Here is a 20314-nt window from a genome sequence, read left to right as displayed (position 1 = left end):
GGGGGTTATATAAGCATTTTAGTTATACCACTGGAAAAATAAAGACAGAATAATGCAACACTTATTTCAGTTGTCATTTATGGAAGGGAAACAGTCAGCAAAATACAACTTGATAGAGGGCTTTATTTAAAAAGTTTATATTATAAAATGTAAAAATTCAGCTAAACCCGATCACATGAATTGCAAAGACTTATCCCTTAGAGCTTCCAAGGTGCTGCCATTTCACATCTTTACGTGACAGGAAAAAACATTTCACAACCTATTAAAAGTTTTTCCTTCTCATTAGAGATGTGTACATTTGGCAACTAGAAGTTAACAAACAAGTGGATAGTTATTGCTTTGGTTTGTTCAAATGGGGGTTTACACTGGAGAAACATGCAGCACGGTGATCTAGCTGACGAGAGTGGGGAAGAGGGTGGAAAGAAATATGCTGGTATATGGCTCTTTAATCGTCCTTATCCTTGGCACCGTGCTTTAGGATACGTGTGAACTCCACATAGTTGAAGTTGCTTTTCTTGTCGATGGGGGCCTCCCTGAAAAGCTCGTCCACCTCCTCATCTGTAAACCGGTCACCCATTGTTGTGAGCAGCTCTCTGAGGTAATCTTCCTGGATGAAACCTGAGGGGGGAAAATAGACAGATAAGGCGGCTCTGGCAGCCTGAAACAACATCAGAATCATTTCCTAAAGCATTTCCATTCACTTGCAGAGATGCAATTACCGTTTTAGGCAAGGCAATTTATTTATATAACACCTTTCTGCTGCAATTTCTTCATATAATAAAAAGGTAATTAAAACCTTATTTTAAAGATTCCCCTCAAGCCACTTTCCTCTTTAAACTGTCATCTACAGCAACAAGGAGTTTCTCTGAAAAAGAAAAGGTTGTAACAGACGGAATTTACCTGTCCCCTCCTCATCAAAGCAAGCAAATGCGTTTCTGATCACATCCTCGGGGTCTGTGCCATTGAGCTTTTCCCCAAACATGGTGAGGAACATGGTGAAGTTGATGGGACCAGGAGCTTCCATCATCATGGCCTCCAGGTACTCATCAGTTGGATTCTTCCCTATATTGAAAAAAAAAAAAAAAGACAAAAAAGGTATAGTGCACTTAAAAGTCTGAAGGGTTTAAAATACAGAATTGGTTTTAAGTACAAATGACATAAAACAACTAATGAAAATGTATGTTTGCCTGTAGAACTTGTTTGCAAACAGTGTGGGTGCACACCCAGTTGAGTTAAGCGCACAACTGCTTACAGCTTCTTACTGACATGTTGAGCATCTCTTCTACTCACCCAGTGAAGCGAGCATGTCGTGAAGGTCCTCTTTGTCAACAAACCCATCACGGTTCTGGTCAATCATGTTGAAGGCCTCCTTGAACTCCTGAATCTGTGACTGGTCAAACATAGCGAAGACATTGGAGGTGGCGCGCTGAGGGCGCTTCTTTGTGGTCTTTCCCTTGGCCCTTTTGCTCGACATTTTGACTGTTTTTAATACCTGTGGAAATAAATTTATATTTTACCGGCCTGCAATTGTTAGTTTACAAATAGTGCAGCCAGGAACTTAAAACAAGCATTTTCAAATCTTGCAGCAGCTCAGTGGGAGTAGGAGACTGAAAACTGACATCCTTTCCACTGCTTTTATAGCTGATGTTTAGACCTTCCTCAAACACAATGACAGAACAGCAGCAGTAGAGACAGTGCAGGAAACAGATAAAGTATAGGCTTGGCCTGATAAGACAGACAAAAGATGAGACAATCTGATCAGAAGGTCCAGTGGACCATGCAGATTCTCAAAATAAGATTTCGTCATTCGTGCACACCAGTCAGTGGCAGGATATTCAAATTCTCTGGCAATGATTCCCCAGTGTGGTGTCCCGCTCACTGAGCTATAAATGGAAATGTTCCTCATCTTTCTAGGTTGATCAGCTCACTGCCTTCACAGAGGGCAGGAAAACCTAGTGATGTGAGAACAGATGCCCATATCAGGCAATGTCTTTCCATTGGGTATTGTACAGTCCATAGCTTGGCCTTGTATTGAGACACTGTCAATATGGTGAAATGGCTAGATATTATCTAGGACACCAGTCATTATAAAGCCTCCATGACTGTCCAGTGACATTAATGTCAATGGGCTTCAACCAACTAGTTTTAATTAACAACGGTATATCAATATTTGATTTAATACTTCAGCATAGTGTATAAACAGCTTCAAATTGCTTTTTTGTTCGACTGATAAAGTGGGAAATTTACAGTGAAAAAACAAAAAACAGTATTCTGACATCTGAACAGCAAGTTGCTTGAAAAACGATTTTATGATTTTTCGTCGTCTTTATAGTTTGAAAGCACCAATTGCCAGGTTTAACACACAAAAGTATTGATAGAGGTATTTATTTTAAAAAGGTAACGTGATCATCATTATCTTTGCTTGTGTTACGCATTGTTACCGATAACAAAATCAATTTCTCCTCATGTCAATTTGTTTTAGGACGGGATCTTACCACAACTCTTGGCGCATTAGTAATATCATAGCTATGTTAAGTACGTAACGTTACAGTCAATTGTTTGCGGCCTAGTTTTAGCTACATTAAATATTAAGTGTGCTTCCAGCTGTGAACGTTAGCCCACTAAAGTTACACACACGGAGCAGTCGCTGAAGTTACCCACGTTCACAGGCAAGTTTTCAATTTATAAAGCTAACAGTTAACTTTACATGTCTATGATACCCTGCTTTTTAACGAGGCATTTGAGATCACAGCGTTAGCTATCGCGTCATTAGCCGCGCAGCTAACAGTTAGCCGTGTTTTCAAAGCAGCCAAACAGCCAAAATGGTGCACAGATATAACGTTAAGCCTTTAGTATCGCCAGCAGATGCGTTGTATCCTGATAGCAAAGCATTTGTACTGTAGCTAACGCGTTAGACAGAAAAGTGAAGAGTTAAAAAAACAGTCTTACCTGACAACAACCCGATACTTGTCAGCTAGCCCGATGCTGCTTTTTTTCTCAACCACCGCCCTTCACTTCCTGATGTTGTAAAGAACATTCAGAACAAACCAACCGAGGAAAATAGGGGGGGTCGTCAAGTACGAAACCATTATTACATGCTTGGGAAAACTATTCATACGTTTTTTCCAGTTGTAATATTATAATTAATTACACTTCACTAATGTATATTGGAAAATAGATCCTAATAATTAATTATTAGTGGTGATACAATACTTAATCTACTTTCACACCCCCGGTGGATTAAATTCCACAAACACTCCTTTGCCTGCGTTGACATTCCTGCATATGCCCTTTTAAGGGCAGAATACAAAGTCCTCTGCCCTGTGGAAATAAGGCAAAGTAAAACTTAAATGATTCCCGTGGGGGGAAATGGGCGTTACCACCAATAACGCAAACATACCAGCGAATTAATATTTAGTGTCATATTAAATGTTTTTGTTATTTAATAAATGATGCCAATCAGATGTAAGTATTAGCAAATTAAGTTGATACTGTTTGTCAGGGAAAATAGTGTATTGCTTTTACTTTATTGGGGTCATTTGGATGACTTAAAGACCTACATATGCATCTCAGCTGGACCCTCTTTTGTGGTATGTGGCAGTTGTCTTAACCTCTGTATGTTGTTTGTATTGTATTGCAGTAAAAATGTTTTTATGCTGCCTTCTTGGCCAAATTTCTCATGAAATAAAGAGAGTTTAATCTCACCTGGTTAAATAAAGTGAAAGAAGATAAAAATAAATGGAAGTTAATCTAGTGAAACCAAAACAATAAAAGGAAAAATGTTGATGCGAAGGATAATTATAGATAGCACTGGTTCAGAGTCAGACAACAGTTGCTACCCCTGTCAGTGCTCTAAAGGAAGGCTTAGATGTGGAGCTATTGACTCAGAGGTTAAAACAGGCCACATCTGTCTTTTTGGTCCAGTTGTCATATCACTTTCAAAGTTGATAACAAAATGGTTGAATATGTGCCACCAGTCACTTATAGTATTCGTTGTATAAACACAACTGGTTACAAGGGGAATTCAATAATTGAAAAAATTTCGAAAGATCACACTGATGATTGTGTTGTCTGTAAAAGCCGCAGGTTGATTGAAAGTGCTCCAGTCAGCACAGAAAAATACATTTTTATCTTTGGGAACTAAGGAATTGTTTCTTAGTGTAACGTGATGTAACGTCAAGTTAAATGATAATGTAAAGCAAAAACCACTAGAGTGTGCTACATTCATAGAAAACCTTTATTTTGCTCAGCGCTATTTAAGACCGTCATTAATAGTTTGTCTCTGCATGTTATCCAATTGTGTTTGAGCTGATTTAATTTGTTCACGTCTAGAACTGGTAAAACTTTGAAATTGCTTCAATATGTGGAAGGCATACAAGGCACAACATAAAAATAATTCTAATAGATCCCATGAGACGCCCATACAGTTGGAATTTCCTGGACAGATAAACCAACACTAACGAACACATTCACTTGGACTATCACACCACTCATGTAGTTATGTGAGGAATGGACAACATATTAGAAATGCCTGTCAGTATAATGAACTATACAACTCCACCACTATCTTTAGCCTCAGATTCACCACATTTAAATCAACACCTTTCTCATAAATTGTCAACAAAACTGAACATTACAGGCTTTACATTTGCAGGTTGATTGTATCAGATGCATGAATGCCTGTGTACTCACCAATAACTCAGTATTCCAGTGATAAGGTGATATAATTCATTGCTGACAATGGTCAAGCACTAGTGTTAAAATAGATTAAAGCAGCATATGATTCTCTTTAAATACCATAGAGTACAATGGGATGAAGTCATTGGCTGACTGTGTTATCATGTTTCTGGGATGCATTTGAGTTTTTCTGTGGAAATGGAGAGTTTCAAGGAAAAGATTCTTCTATACAATCAGTGAGTGTCAGCTGGTTGATAATTGGGGTTTATAGTCAGATTAGAGTGAAGCTCAGGATGTACGTGATAGAAGCTACAGAGATGCTATTCATTGACATTCGGTCATATTCACTAATCCTGGAGGTTACTGTACCTTTCTGACAGGGTATATTTTGATATAAATATTTGTAGTTTCCTGTCATCTTATTGTTTTGTCATGTTATTGGAAAACTACTATCATCTCCTGTACAACAGGAGTTAAATGAGAAAATTACCACTCACATGTCTGTACACCAAAATATGAAGCTACAGCCAGCAGTGGGTTAGCTTAGCTTAGCATAAAGACTAGAAATTAGGGTAGTCTGAGTAAGAAATATAACGCGTTTTTGTACTGATTAAACAAGATGTAATGTGTCAGTTAGTGAGGTTTATGGTGCATTCACCCAGGGTCTGCAGAAGAACAGGAAATCCTGTTATTCCCATTTGGGAGTCTCTATGCATGGTTATTCTGACCACTAGACATACAGTAACATAATTTAAATAGCCTGAGTTAGCCACTTTGTTATAGATTTAGAGTGGTTTGTTAACAAGTGAAACCATAAATCGTACACACTCCTGGCAAAATGCACTTGAATTACCGCACTAAAGGCTAGAGAGTCAACTGGACACTCCAGCAGCTAATTGTAACAAGCTGTTCACATCACTGCTGCTTTGCTGCTGATTAGTGAACTGTGCTGCCTCTCAGTTAATCATAGCGGTTCAAAGAAGTCATGTTGGCAAATTACTTAGTGGCTTGTGACATATGATATTACACAAAATCTATCCCATATTCATTAGACACCATGTAGTGTTGTGACCGTGCTTGTATTGTTCTCCTCAGTGTTCATCTTTAATGGGTTTACACTCCAGATTGCTGCCATAACATTTTAGGTATGTTCTCGTGCTGACCGTTGTGTCATGTGCGAAAGTGGTGGGTGAGGGCCAAAAAGGAAAGACCTCATTGACATGATACTTTTGCCAGGTGTTGCAAAAGAACAATATCCAACGTGGCAGGCAGCCAAATTAAATCTGCCTGCCAAATGGCCTCTAAAAATCATGATAATTTTTGTAAATTCATGTTTATGAGTCATACTGGCATAAGGAGGGCATTTGTATCAACAGAGTAGGTACTTATTAAAATCTGCCACTGGACTTTGAGTCTTTGATTTATGTAACTTTTTTCCTTTAGTAGCTGTTTATGAGGGACAAGAGGGGGCATGTGTGCACTTCCAAAAGTGAGACCGAAAGAGAGAGTGACAAAGAGATAGTAACTGGCATTTGTTGTATGTGAAGCAAGTAACAATAGCATAGCTAAAGTTAGCAACAATCACAGCTGAGACTGCTGTGGTAAAAAGTCAAGATAAAAGCTGCTGAAGTTTTATCAGCAATGGCATGCTGTAGGCTAGTTAGCAAGATCTTCATGTCTGTGTAATGACCTTTAAAAAAAAAAGACATATAACAAGTATGCTCTGGCTCGCAGTGGCTCTATGTCCTCTCAGTGGGGCCCTCCCTCCAGTTTGAGAACCACTGCACTACTGGGGTTGACTTGGCCCCCCAACACTCTGCTCTCAGCTATATTTATCTCTACCCTCACCATAAAAGGCTGTGACTGCTGCTTGGACTCTCCAGCAAGGGCCCATATTATTTTTGTTGTGTAGACCACAGCCCTGTGCGCACCTACCTCCAGGTTTGCTGGGATATCAAACTTTTAGTGTGGAGTTTGAACCACCTTTTCTCTAAAGCTTGGAGTTTGAGGCTTTTCGTCCAGGGTAAGCGGCAATTGTTGAGGAGGGATGTGATAAGCTAGGTTGTAGTTGTTGCATATGCACAAGCATGCTGAGAATGTGTCTGATTGCCTGAATCTTATATCATGTCTTGCTAGCTGATGTTGCAGGTTTGAATTGGGAGGTTTCATAATGGTTAAAAGACTTTTTCCTGTGATTTTCTTTTTTGAAATATTATGAACCTTTTGCTTATATTATATTTGGCATCCTGGGGATTGCATAATTTCCCCACAAAATGATTTAGTTAGTACGGCTGATTTTTTTTCCATCTTTAGAGCTAGACTAACTATCCATGTTCAACTACAAAGAACATGTCAAAGTAAATGAACGCATGTTTCAAATTCAGTGAAAGTCATGATGAATATACAGTTAATCCACCTCCTCTTCAACACTAACTAACCACACAGACAAACAGATAGGCAGCCAGAAACTCAGAAACTTGTACCAGGAGGGGCCTGCAGCATGTCTGGTTCTATACCGTTCTACCAGAAGCACCATCGGCACTATGACCGTGGCTACCGTAGCAGGGAGACGGAGTCTAAAGTGAGCCAGTACCAGGCCAGCAGCAGATATGCTGCTGGCAGCAGCACCTCCGCCACCAGCAGGAGCACAGGGTAAGGAGGAGGAAGAGGATCATATCTTCATCAATCCACTTCTTTGTCTTAGGAAAGCCCTACTGCTCCCCTTAACACCATCACCCAACCCAACTTATCAAGTTCCTCTCAATCACCCTTGTTGGATCACTTCCCTTTCACAGCTTTGGGCTTTGGGATCATCTTTCCTGCTTTGCTGCCATATTGAAACCAAAGTAACCTCCTTCCATCCTCTGAGTTCTCCTTCAAACACACCTGAGGATCATTGCTCTTCATACTGGTTGAAAACAGCTTTGAATGCTGCATGAAGCTCTTTGCATGCAGGCGGAGAGATACCCTGTTTGCTTTTATGCATGCTGACAAAATCTTACCTTTAACACACCCTATTCCCACACAACTGAAATGGTCATAGGTTATCGTTTTTTAAAAAAAAGTTTTTGTTTTGTTTTTCTTCTTGACCTTTGCATACTGTTTTGGAGGGAAAGCAAGAAGTGACAGTTTGTCAGCCTTGTCCACTTGAAATCTGAACAAGTGTGGATTTAATATATTTAAAACCTGATACCATTTACACGTATTCTTATGTCTCAGAAACGTAGTTGCTTCCCTATATTTCCAGTAGGCACAGGGAGAGTTGTGGTTCATTAGTGGATGTTTCTGATGCCCAGATTAGTGCAGTCTGTGTTGAATGCATTGGTTGGTGTTTTTAAGATAGAAAATACATGGGTCTGCTAAATGTTTGAGTCATTAATGGAAGGAAGCACTTATTTTGTAAGGAATGAGCAACACAACAAGCATAATGGTAGTGTTAAGTTGTTTGATTTATAGCTGATTCCCCAAAATCTGTGACAGTAGGGAGTCTCTGTCACTTTCAAGATGCTTTTCTACAATTTTTCAATCCTTCTGCATGAATTGTTAGTATGGAATATTTTTATCTTGGAATAACAAAACACTCTGTTAATGTCAACCCTTTATTTAACAGTGCCTGGCAGATCTTTAAATACACTGGCCTGGAGAGTGTGAACAGGTCAGAGGGCTTAGGTTTTACTAACACCATCTGATCTTTGCCTTTACACTCACTGCTGGGCAGGCCACTGGCCATAGAATCTGTGCTGCGGTGAGGAGCGGAGGATTAGGATGTGATGATGAACAGTCAGGGTGGTTACGGTAACGTTGTTATTGCAAAGATACAACTGCATTTATGTAGACATGAATGTTGTATTTGATATATGGGATAACATTTACTGGATTTCAGCAATGAAATTGAAGCTTCCCACGTCCCAGTGAAAGTTGTTGCAGCTCTAATTCTGGAAGGTCAAGAGAATGTAAACAGTCAGAGCTAAATGGATGATGACCCAGATACATACAGGAAAACTGAGGGCAGCCCTGGTTTACTTCTTCCCCGCACTTCCTTATCAGGTTCTCGTTATCTCATACCCTGAGCTTCCACCCCCACTCTCTGCTTGCTGCAGATAGTGTTGCCACAGACAAGAGGCATGACATCTGACCTAAAATCTAAAATCAAACCCTTCTATTACTCTCCTTGTCATCCCTTTTCTAAATGTATCTTAAGAGAGCATATAGAGTGAGATACTCGTAGTATGACTGTGGATTGTTGTATCTATAAAGATTTGTAAGTGGTATGTGAGTTGTTTGGCCTATAGTATCAGATGTCAGATTTGTGGCTCTGGTATGTGTTACCATCATATCAGATTGCAGCAAAAGCGTTGTTTGGGTCTGTTAATGATTGAATAATTACTGTTTTCAGTGGACCTCAGTGTTTGTTTGTTTGTTTGTGAAAATGTAGTCATTGAAGAGGCATAAAAATGCTAAATATTAAAAACTAAACTATCTGCACTACTTTCCCACTGAACCTAATCCACAACTCATCTACCCTGACCTTGGTTTTATCCCCACATGTTGATGTTATGTTATTAGTTGCACTGTCTGGCTGGGCACCGGACTGATGGTATTCTGTATGTCCCAGACTTAAAGTGTCTTCACATTCTGGGCTGGAGGCGAGCAGACTGAGCCCTATGCCCAAGAGAGCCAAGCCAACTTACTTGGCTGTGGACAAAGAGAACCAAATCATCGGCTATGTAGTGCCTATCTTCAGGGGCAGGTAACTCGTCACTGTGTAAAACTGGAACTCCAAAAATGTTTTGCAACATCTTAAAGTAATTTCACTTTTAATGACATGCCTTACACTCCACATCCATCTCTGGCTCTACTCTATAAACTCCTAGTCAAGAGTTTGCGACAGGATTTTCGAATACAGAAGAAGCAAGAGTGAGGGACACTGCTGCATACATGGCTCGCAGGGATATGTTCACCAGTGGCCTGGAGATGGAGAGGTCAGAGCTGATCTCCAGGAAGGAAGCCATGCGCGAGTCGGCTGAACGCATCTCTCTGAACAAAAGGGTCAGTGGGGGAATTCTGTATGTGGCTGTTTTGAGGTCATACAGGAAGCCACAGACTTTAACAACACCATAGATAACTGCTTATTATCTTTACATCACAGAACATCAGGGACCTGATTGTGACACATCAATGTCCAGTTTAGACCTTAGCGTTTGTTGTTGTACCTGCAAATCATTCTCCTTCAAGACATCACTGATTGGCTTTTCATACCCATGGCGTCACTGTAGACATTACAGTAGACCATTCTGTTTGATTACATCACAGAATGGCTTGTGATACTTGTGACATTACAGTAGACCATTCTGTTTGATTACATCACAGAATGGCTTGTGATACTTGTGACGTCACTGTGTACCATTTTGTTTCATAACATCACAGAATGTCTTGTGATACTTGTGACATCACTGTGTACCATTTTGTTTCATGACATCACAGAATGTCTTGTGATACTTGTGACATCACTGTGCACCATTTTGTTTCATGACATCACAGAATGTCCTGTGTTACTTGTGACATCACAGTAGACATTCTGTTTCATGATATCACAGAATGGCTTGTGTTACTTGTGATATCACAGTGAACCATTCTGTTTCATGAAATCACAGAATGTCTTCTGTTACTTGTGACATTACAGTGCACCATTCTGTTTCATGACATCACAGAATGACTTGTGTTACTTGTGACATCACAGTAGACCATTCTGTTTCATGACATCACAGAATGTCTTGTGTTACTTGTGACATCACAGTGCACCATTCTGTTTCATGACATCACAGAATGGCTTGTGTTACTTGTGACATCACAGTGCACCATTCTGTTTCATGACATCACAGAATGGCTTGTGTTACTTGTGACATCACAGTAGACCATTCTGTTTCATGACATCACAGAATGTCTTGTGTTACTTGTGACATCACAGTAGACCATTCTGTTTCATGACATCACAGAATGTCTTGTGATACTTGTGACATCACTGTGCACCATTCTGTTTCATGACATCACAGAGTGGCTTGTGTTACTTGTGACATCACAGTGAGCCACCGTGTTTCATGACATGACAACTTGGTCAATACAATAGACCATCCTATTTCATCATAGAATTATTTTATCTGCATAGTCACATAACTGAGCATTACTAATTGCAGTACTGCTTATGGACACCAAGTGCTGTGGCTAAGTGGTTACTACTCCATACACAAGGGAGTTATTTATGTCCCTGAGTGATTATGTGAAGTAGTACTAGACCATTAATTGAGCATCATAAAAGCCACAGTGACCCCCTCACTGTATTTATGTTGTCTCTACTCTGCCAGATAGCCTGGTGACAAATTCCCCAGGAGATCGTGTTTCTTGAGACACAGAGAAGCAGTGTCCCCATGGTGTTGTCATATTATGTGTTGAGTTACTGGATGCACAACACTCTAGCTATTCACACACGCTCTCAATAACATGTCGAAAAGTGCATAGATCTTGCATGTGTAAAACAAATAAAGATGTGCTGGAATCTTGTCTATGTAAATGGTTTGTTTTGCTTCAATCATGCATTGTGAATTCCTGGTGAAATTATGGGTTCTTTTTGTTTCTTTGTTTGTTTGGCATCACAGTTGGCAAAGATATGGTTGTCCTGAGTGATTTAATGCTTAAGTACTTTTCTGTTTGTAGATCCATGAACACGAGGAACACTTTAAGCGCATGAACGAAGACAGCCTGATGCACCCCCCAGAGTTTGTGATTAAACCACGCTCCCACACTGTGTGGGAGAAGCAGTGCGTGCGGCTGCATTGCACTGTCAGTGGCTGGCCCGACCCACGGGTCATCTGGTACGTCACAGACATCACCCGTAGTCTCAAATCTGTCCTTTCTTTCACCTCAACATCCTGCTTATTCCTTTGAGCTCCATATAGTTTCCATGGCTTTACTATTTTCCTCTGGATTCTGTTTAATCTTCTTTCTGTTCCCTCTGGTCTGTCTTCTTTCATATTTTCTGCCTCCCACTAAAAGGTACAAAAACAATGTGGCAATTGACCCTCTTGCCAACGCTGGCAAGTATAAACTTGAGAGCAGATACAACGTGCACTCACTGGAGATTAACAGGTAGGTGTAGCTTCTCCTCTCCACAGTCCTCAAAATAAACTCTTCTCTGAAAGCTGCTGAAGCATCTTGTGCCATAGTTTAATATCCATAACATGTCATGTAAGCAGTAATGGGTTCTGTAGATCCAGGAGAAACATTATGTAAAGTCAGGGAATTTGCACACAACTTAGCTTGTTGAGAGGTTTTCTTACATTAGCTTGGCTTGTTACTAGCTGCAGCTGCTTTTCTCCTTGTCTTATTGTCATAGGGTACAGCCAAAAAAACAGGTAACTTGAGTTTAATGTGGCCAGTAAGATTATCATCCTTGACAACACAGCTACTCACTAGCTACCAGTCAAATGCAGTAGACCGAAAGCTTCAGTTTTTATGTGAGACAAGGTTATGTTGATGTCTGACTTTGTCCCTGCATAATGTGCCCACACAGACTGACTGTGAGCCAGGGAAGAGCCACACTATTTAAGAGCAAGTTTAAAAATTTAGACATCTCAACAAGAAGCCGAAACTCACAAAGGGGAACAAATTACATTATTATCATTACATTTTAGTAGGCCATGTCGGCTGTGCTTTGACTGTTGGTTTCCGTTATGTACAGCAGATACTTTCATGTACCCACACCACCTGGTGCAGATGACATCACCGGTGGTGTCTATTTATTGCCAGAGTATTCCTGGCCAGGAATTATGGGATGCTTTACAGTTGGGGCTCACATAGTTGGTATTATTTACATGGTTGAGAGGGCTGAGATTGAGGTGGGGGAAGGGCACTGTACACGTGAATCCTTGAGAGACAGAATGTGCGTATCGTGGATAATGATCAGCTGATGCTCTCCTCTTTCAGATGTGATTTTGATGACACAGCGCAATATCGTGTCTCTGCCATGAACTCCAAGGGAGAGCTGTCTGCATTCGCCTCCGTCGTTGTTAAGAGTAGGTGTCACCAACACTCAAAACCATCAAACCCCAATGCTCTCGAAACGAACAAGCTCTCAAATCACAACAAAAAAGCAGTAATTGTAACTCACTATAAGTCAGTACCATCAGTCTGTAAAGTTTCAAAATGTGGTTTTAAAGGTTTTCTTGGTAATTCCATTAATTGTAATAAGTGTAATTTAAGTTGTAAGTACCATAAGAAAATGCCTTATCTGTATCTGAAGCATGGCATCTGTAAACCGGTGTGTAATTTCTCATATGATTTAGATATCTTGTCACTGTAATATGTGTATGTATTAATAAAAACTGCTGCTATTGTCTATAGGGTTCAAAGGTGAATTTGATGAATCCCTGCCAGCACCCAGACGTAAGTGTGAATCTGTATTTTTTTTTATTTCGGGGGGGGGGATTAAAGCTGCGTTAATTAGTTAATTGCCACTAGGGAGCAAAAGGACAAGACACAGCCTTGACATATTGTCTTATAAAGTTGTTACGGCTAATGTGTCAGCAAACAGTTGCTTATTTACACATCCAGCAGATGCTGAGTAGCATTCATTTGGAGTAATGTTTCTGGCCACCTGATGAATATAAGTCCTAAATTCACTCTCCTTGTTGCTCTGTTTTGGTCTCCACCAACTCTTGAGAAAAATATCTGTGTCTTTAGCTGAGTCATTCTATGAAACCAGTACGATTGGGACTTTCAGATTTTTAGATTTTTCACCAAAATGTATTACTTTTCTGAAAACCACACAACATTAATAACATATTTAACTTTCAGAAATACATATTTTCCACCTTTCACCTATTTTTGGTTATTACTTTATGATATATGCAGGTCTTCAACCCCGTTACGGACACTAGAAGCTGATGATTATAAAGTGCATTTGTCATGAAATCAACATTTTCTGGTTAATCAGATGTCCCTCACACTAATTGCAAATATAAAAACAGCATGAAATGTCATACTTTCGCTTTCCTAAAACCTGAAATTGGCACCTTTTTTTTAATCAAAGATGTGGTTTAACTTTAGAATTTCAACTACAATCAATATTCTTACGATAGCTTTAAACATTTTAGACACAGTTCCACCAATATGACATTACTTTTTCATAAATTAAAATAGTTGTTTTTTTAACTGAAATTCACTGATGATTTTATGTTCAGTTATTTTACCATTTATGGACAATAGATTAAATTGCAGTTGAACTAAGTTTTATTAACCCAAGAGCAATTTCGGGACATTTTGGCTGGTTCTCACGTCTTCAAAGTGCTTTTTGAGGGTTCGAGCTAGGGTCAGTGTTAGAATTGGGTTTAGGTTCAGTTTAGAATAGGGGTTGTAGTTAGGCAAGGTTGTATAATGAGATGAGGTTTGTGGGTCCCTTTTTGCTACTCACAAAAAGCAAAAGTTATATACACAAATTATATACAGTACACGGGTGGATTAATTAGCCTTCTTGATTTTCCTTGAGAAATACAGCCATTTCCCAGCTTCCTATACACCTATAAGGTGCCTGTGTGTGTGCCGCTGTTGTTGGTGCCATCATAGACTCATTAGTGCCTGTCATGTGATATGATTAAATAAAACATTGTTTCAGAGAAATTTACTTATCACTGATATGTGAAAATGTTGGCATTATATAGCTTTTACATTAAGATTATTACATTTAACATATGCATGTGTTATAAGACTGTTGATCAAATACAATAATTCATTAAAATAATTGGATTACTTCATAACCAAAGTGTTAAAACAGAATACAACCCAATCTCACAACCCTGTTGTGATCAAAAAAGTAACCGTTAATGGTTGAGTGTGACGGGGACGGGGTTGTGATTTTTCCTCTCAAATGGCCACTGCTCTAAATGTGGTGAATAACAGGAGAGCACTTGTTCTGCATGAGATTAAGAAATCATATATTGTTGAAATAACAAAGATAATTTTCACAAGTAATAGTTTTCTGTGTTCATTTCATGTAACAAGGTTGAGTCGTTAAGCTGACGACCACAACATCAAAATATAGATGGCTAAAATACGGTTATAAAAGAGACTTGCCTGTCTCTGCACATTGTTGTCCAGAAGACTTATATGATGTCACTGACTGTTGCTGAAGTCACATAATCATCACATCATTGTTTTTATGTGGGGTGGAATGATTTGTGTGACGGGGTTGAGGGGTTACTGAGGTACGGAGCTAAACAATGTGATTTTAGTGAATAATTATGAATTTATTAAGAAAAGAACATTAACAGCAAAAGAGCACAATTAAATGTTTATGTAAATGGAAAAATGTATGGTCCTTTTTAAAATTTTACAAGTCAAATGCCAAGCACACTTTTATAGAAGGTCATGAGGGACATGACAAAATAGGTGGTGCCAACTGAAAAAACAGAATTTTTGATATAAAGATAAATGTATGTAATGTTTTTACACTTATTAAAGGGGACATTTCAATTGATGTACAAAGCTTTTAAAAGTAGATTTCGGTGACCCTATAGATAAAATACACTGAAAATGGTCAGAGGGACTCAAATTGTACCGGTTTTGTGGAATGACGTTCAATTCTCTTCACCAGCTAACTTTGTCTGTCTGCTGTTGGGCACTGTGCATGTACTGGGCAGCTGCTTTATTAGACCTATATGCTGAAAACATCTGCCCTCTGTTGCAGGACGAAAGAAAACAATGAGCTAATAGAAGCTAAAAAGTTAAATAATTGTGTAATAGTGATCTATGGGTTTGTCATTACAAGTGACCAATTCCACATTACATGCAGTCATATGATTTAGTGTTAAAATAATTCACCTTTTGTTGTCATTATGCATTTATTTGTCATTCTGTTTTTTTTTTAATTATTAACATTACTCATGCTGGAATAACTGCTAATACATGACTGACATGTAGTGACGAGTGCGATGTGGCTACTGCACTAACAACGTTTTTGTTTCCTTGATGCTGCGGCGATAATGCAGGGGCCAGTACTGAAGGTAACGGGGTCACAGGAATCTGGTTTGAAAACGTTTTGGTTAACTTGATGTTTTCACTGACCACTTTGACTGCGTCCATGCATGGCCACTCTTGTCTGTATGGAAATTTAGACTTTCAGCACTTTCGGTTGAAACACAGCAATTTGTGTGCATCAACAATGTTGCAAGTATGCAACCTTGTAAGCTTATGTTCTCACTGGGTTGAAGGACCGTCCTCTAAAGCATTTTTCCAATTCCTGTCCTATTTGTTTTACACAACTGTGCTACTGTGAGGATTTTCTTCGGCTGCATCTGTATTAAAGTACATTTTCTTGCCATTTGATAGTGTCTTAATTTATAAAGGCTTGGAGTTTTTGTGAGCACTGTACCAAAGATTCAGTCAATCTTTTGGTCTGTGTTTGTTTTTTGTCCTTTATTCTCACACCTTCTCTTCTCCACCTTCTTCTGTCTGGCTGTAAAGTTCTAATCTTCCTTTCTGTTATTTTTCTGTGGATGTGATTATTGATTTGAAAACGTGTGTCTCTTTCACGGTGACGTGTTTCATTCTTCCACTTGACTTGCAATACATTAATTAGTCTTTCCACTTGTCTGTTATATGTATGCAAATTGTTTAATGCCAAGCTCTGACTTCGCTCTTGCTTTGTCTGCAGACGGCCCAGTGTCTGAGTACGGCATCACCTTCCAGACTCACATTGTTGATAAGTTTGGTGTATCGTTTGGAAGAGAGGGTGAGACCATGAGTCTGGGATGTACGGTCATCATTTACCCTGCCCTGCACCGCTACCAGCCAGAGATCCAGTGGTACAGAGACGGTGAGCAGATGACTCTACACTGTGGACTACGGATACTGATCACACTTTTCAAAGCCATTCCAAGCCTGATGCTGCAGGAGTATCACTGGGATGATGAAAAGTTCAAATGAATTACTTATCTGATCTGCAAGAATTAATTGTCTAGTATAAATAATGATTTCACTAGCAAGAACCACACAGTCAACAGGTACGATTAAATGATTTAATGATGATCGAAACGTTGTGGAGAAGCTTCGATAGGGAAATCCGCCGTACAATCCGGGCATCCCCCTTATAACCCTATGGAGAGGAAGAAGGAGATCAGGAGGCAGGACAGAGAAAGGAGTGGTGGGGAGGGATGCAGAATGCGAGAGTGAAGAAGAGGAGCTGGGACGTTAGGGTATTTATGGAAAGGCTGGCGATGACGTGGTTGATGTGTGGTCCCGCTCCTGAAACAAACTAGCTCCACTTTCTGTTTGCATGTCTCTGCCTGATCTATTGTTTTACATTAAAATAGGTGTCATTTACACTGGGGACGCTGGGGACATGTCCCCACTACATTTTGAAATGGCTGATTTTGTCCCCATCACCTTTTGAAAGCATTTATTAAAAATGTTCTGAAATGTTTATTTGCACAATAATATTAAAAAAATAATAAGAAAACATGCAGCGCAATTTAAATATAGAAGAAACAAATGTGCGTTGTCCAAAAAAAGTAACTTAAGTTTAAAAAATAAAGACATTTCAACCATAAATTAGAGAAGAAAATGTCTCCAGAATGCAGGAAATGTGTTTAATGCTCAAAATCTTCTGAGGGAGCCCTTGTATATTGTATTGGATATTGTAAGGATTATATAAGTAACGCATGTTACTGATATACCCTCCATCTTCTTTCCAGATGTTCTGCTGTCTCCTTCTAAATGGAACCACATGCACTGGAGTGGAGATCGAGCCACACTGACGCTCACACACCTCAACAAAGAGGACGAGGGGCTGTACACCCTGCGCGTCACCACCAAGTCTGGATATGAAACCTACTCAGCCTATGTCTTTGTCAGAGGTGGGTACACCTTCCCTAACTAAACATAAAAATAGGATTAAAATTTGCTGCTCACAAGATGAATGGTTAGCCTATAATCTAACAATTAATGTCTTTATGTTGTGTACTGTATAGTTTTGCCCCCCCCCCCTTTACATACAGATACACTCGTTCTGAAACATCCTAATACACATTCTTTTATATAATTTGTTTTTGTCTAACCGAGTGCATTTTATGCTTTCGGTATTTAGGAACAGCTCATTATGAATATGCCCCAAAACTATCCGGAGCTTGCCTCAATGTTGCATCCAAGCATTTAGAAAAGGTCCTCAAGCCTTTAATTCTATAAAATGTCACCTATCAAAGACATTTTGACTGCAAGTCAACAAACACTACCTGGTATGTCATTAGATCAAGGTCAAAGTCACAACTGCACATCCTCTGGCATCTGATGGCAACGCCACATTCAATAGTCAAAGTCTTTGAATGTGAGTAAGGGGTTTTAAATAGGATATCTCTAATAGAGACACGACAGAGTGGCAACTCCACGGCATCTGTTTGAATACCATGGAAAAAGCAGTTAGTGAAGCTTATCTTTGCTGCCTTCAGAGACAATCTGACCTTTCAAGCTTCAGCTTCCACACGGTAACCATGTTGAGTATGAATGTGCTGGAAAATAGATCCTGTTGTTTGCCTGCTGCAGCTCGGGGTCGCCCAGTAAAGAAGAGGCCATGTACAAAATGCTCTATGGGCCTGGCTGCAGTCAGGCTATTCTCAGAGAGCTCAGCTATGGAATGAGTCTGGCTCTGAGTGCAGATAGATAATTTCAGTATCTGCTTCAAGGAGAAACAATAGGCTGCCCAGTTTCCTCACGAGCAAACATACCCTCTTGTTTTATCTCCTCTTTCTGTATCTCTCGGTATGCTGTTAGAATAGGCTTCATTGTGATGAGTGAATTTAAAGTAATCATTCAATGAAATTACTGTTTAAAGAAAATTCCTCTAATTTTGTAGATAATTTGAGACACTGCCTTTATAGGTGTTAAAACACAGGCTACACGCAGTATGTACCCAGTTAACACATGCTCTTATGATGCAACGCTTGTCTGTGGTGTAGATATTACTACTGTAGGTGTCCTGGCTTACCCTAAAGTATTCCTTAAGAGCCACCTCTCTTATCCCCTTTCACTCCGGTGAGAGCTACTGCTAATTCTGTCCTACTGCTGCTGATTGCGCTCGGCTTGTGTTTGACTCGAGGACCAGAAATGTTCCTGGCTTAAAGCCTTGCAGCTACATAGTTCAGCAGAGGGCACAGCTCACTTTAAAATGAAAAGGCTACAGTAAATCAATGCATTGTTGACAAGTCTTTGGCTCAAAGGTAAACAAATGTGAAAAGAATGCATACTGACAATCCTTACGGTGTTGTTACTGTTTGTGTTAGATGCTGATGCTGAGGTTGAAGGAGCTCCCGGTGCCCCTCTGGATGTGCGCTGTCTTGATGCCAATAAAGATTACATTATTGTCACTTGGAAGCAGCCAGCGATCGATGGTGGCAACTCCATCTTGGGCTACTTTGTGGACAGGTGAGTTAATACATGGCTGCCTGTTATCACTCTGACTTGTAACACTGTTAAAAATATCAGTCACAGCAGTGGTCATATTGAAAAAACCCTAAATCCCCTACAGAGGTAATTACTTTTTAATAAAAACCTCAGTTTGTAAGATTTATATGTGTGATATGTGCGCAGATGTGAGGTTGGAACCACACACTGGATCCAGTGCAATGACACTCCAGTTAAGTTTGCCCGTTTCCCCGTCACCGGCCTGGTGGAGGGCCGCTCCTACACCTTCCGTGTGCGTGCGGTCAACAAGAGCGGCATGAGCCGCCCGTCCCGAGTCTCTGAGCCAGTGGCTGCCATGGACCCGGCTGACCGTGCCCGCATGAGAGGTACAAACCCAGCTTACCAGTCTCCTGTCCATGTTCAAAGGGCTTTAGAGGAATATTATTTAAATTAATTTCACTTTTTTAAAGATATGGTTGCTCATTTTTTATTGTCTTAAAACCTTTTCCACTACCTAAGATGCAATTCTGGTCAGAAATGGACCAATTGAAACTTGTGAATATTGGAGCAAAATATATAAATGTTCAAACCTGAAACAAAATCACAATCACATTTTACATGATGTACATGTCCTTGCTGTCAGGTACTTCTGCCCCCTGGACCGGCCAAATCATTGTCACAGAGGAGGAGCCTGCAGGTATGGTTCATCAGAATCAGAAAGAGTTTATTGCCATGTAGTTTTTTTACAAGTACAAGGAATCTTCTATGGTAATTAGGTGGTACACATAGACAAATAAACAGTGGACATAAAGAAATGTAAAAATATATAAATATGGAATTAACAGATGCAATTTATCAAAGAATAATAAAACTATGAATATAAATTTAAAAAAACAATGTTCTCCAGAATACCATCACATCCACGACACCCAGTGACATGAATATTTCTGCTTCACAGCTGATGTGTTCAGGGACCTAATTCTTTATGTTCTGACCATCAGAGGGCATTGTTCCTGGTAGACCTCTTGATCTGCAGATAACAGAGGCAACCAAGAACTATGTGGTGCTGAGCTGGAAGCCACCTGGAGAGAAAGGCCTTGAGGGTGTCATGTACTATGTGGAAAAGGTACATTCTGCCTATTTAGCAGCATATTCTTACATACCTGTTAAAACCCCACACTAAAACTCACCG

General features: G+C 39.7%; 2 protein-coding genes across 7 annotated transcripts in view; one reads left to right on the top strand and one right to left on the bottom strand.

Moving 5' to 3' along the window:
- Positions 1 to 61: 61 nt before the first annotated feature.
- myl12.1 (myosin, light chain 12, genome duplicate 1) lies at positions 62 to 3096 on the bottom strand. The gene is made up of 4 exons (XM_046049394.1): positions 2950 to 3096; positions 1291 to 1492; positions 901 to 1062; positions 62 to 618 (listed from the first exon to the last, which is right to left on the bottom strand). The coding sequence occupies exons 2-4, from the start codon at positions 1472 to 1474 to the stop codon at positions 446 to 448; spliced, it is 519 nt and encodes a 172-aa protein (XP_045905350.1). The 5' UTR covers positions 1475 to 1492; positions 2950 to 3096; the 3' UTR covers positions 62 to 445.
- Positions 3097 to 6607: 3511 nt separating this feature from the next.
- myom1b (myomesin 1b) overlaps positions 6608 to 20314 on the top strand; it is a 31043-nt gene continuing 17336 nt past the window's right edge. For 3 of the 6 annotated variants that reach the window (XM_046049201.1, XM_046048872.1, XM_046049121.1), the window contains exons 1-11: positions 10365 to 11546; positions 11728 to 11820; positions 12658 to 12746; positions 13075 to 13116; positions 15717 to 15731; positions 16382 to 16543; positions 17421 to 17582; positions 19002 to 19143; positions 19309 to 19508; positions 19766 to 19819; positions 20124 to 20248. In XM_046049201.1, the coding sequence (XP_045905157.1) occupies positions 11419 to 11546; positions 11728 to 11820; positions 12658 to 12746; positions 13075 to 13116; positions 15717 to 15731; positions 16382 to 16543; positions 17421 to 17582; positions 19002 to 19143; positions 19309 to 19508; positions 19766 to 19819; positions 20124 to 20248 (1212 nt within the window). In that variant the 5' untranslated portion in view covers positions 10365 to 11418. Of the gene's footprint in view, positions 6701 to 7122; positions 7330 to 9292; positions 9428 to 9551; positions 9727 to 10364; positions 11547 to 11727; positions 11821 to 12657; positions 12747 to 13074; positions 13117 to 15716; positions 15732 to 16381; positions 16544 to 17420; positions 17583 to 19001; positions 19144 to 19308; positions 19509 to 19765; positions 19820 to 20123; positions 20249 to 20314 lie in introns of those variants that run through there. The other 3 variants (XM_046049272.1, XM_046048946.1, XM_046049034.1) reach the window with 3 other exon arrangements.

The sequence above is a fragment of the Micropterus dolomieu genome, linkage group LG01, assembly GCF_021292245.1.
Source record: "Micropterus dolomieu isolate WLL.071019.BEF.003 ecotype Adirondacks linkage group LG01, ASM2129224v1, whole genome shotgun sequence".
NCBI classification, from domain to species: Eukaryota; Metazoa; Chordata; class Actinopteri; order Centrarchiformes; family Centrarchidae; genus Micropterus; species Micropterus dolomieu.
The sequence above is the reverse complement of the archived record's forward strand: the minus strand, read 5'-3'. Positions and strand labels throughout refer to the sequence as shown.

Bases quoted from the DNA above. Each gene is read 5' to 3' on its own strand.
- myl12.1 (XM_046049394.1), bottom strand. From the start codon at position 1,474: ATGTCGAGCAAAAGGGCCAAGGGAAAGACCACAAAGAAGCGCCCTCAG. The intron at 1,063-1,290 runs GTGAGTAGAAGA...TTTTCAATATAG, and splicing joins CGACATGCTCGCTTCACTGG to GGAAGAATCCAACTGATGAG. The intron at 619-900 runs GTAAATTCCGTC...TTCCCCCCTCAG, and splicing joins CTTTGATGAGGAGGGGACAG to GTTTCATCCAGGAAGATTAC.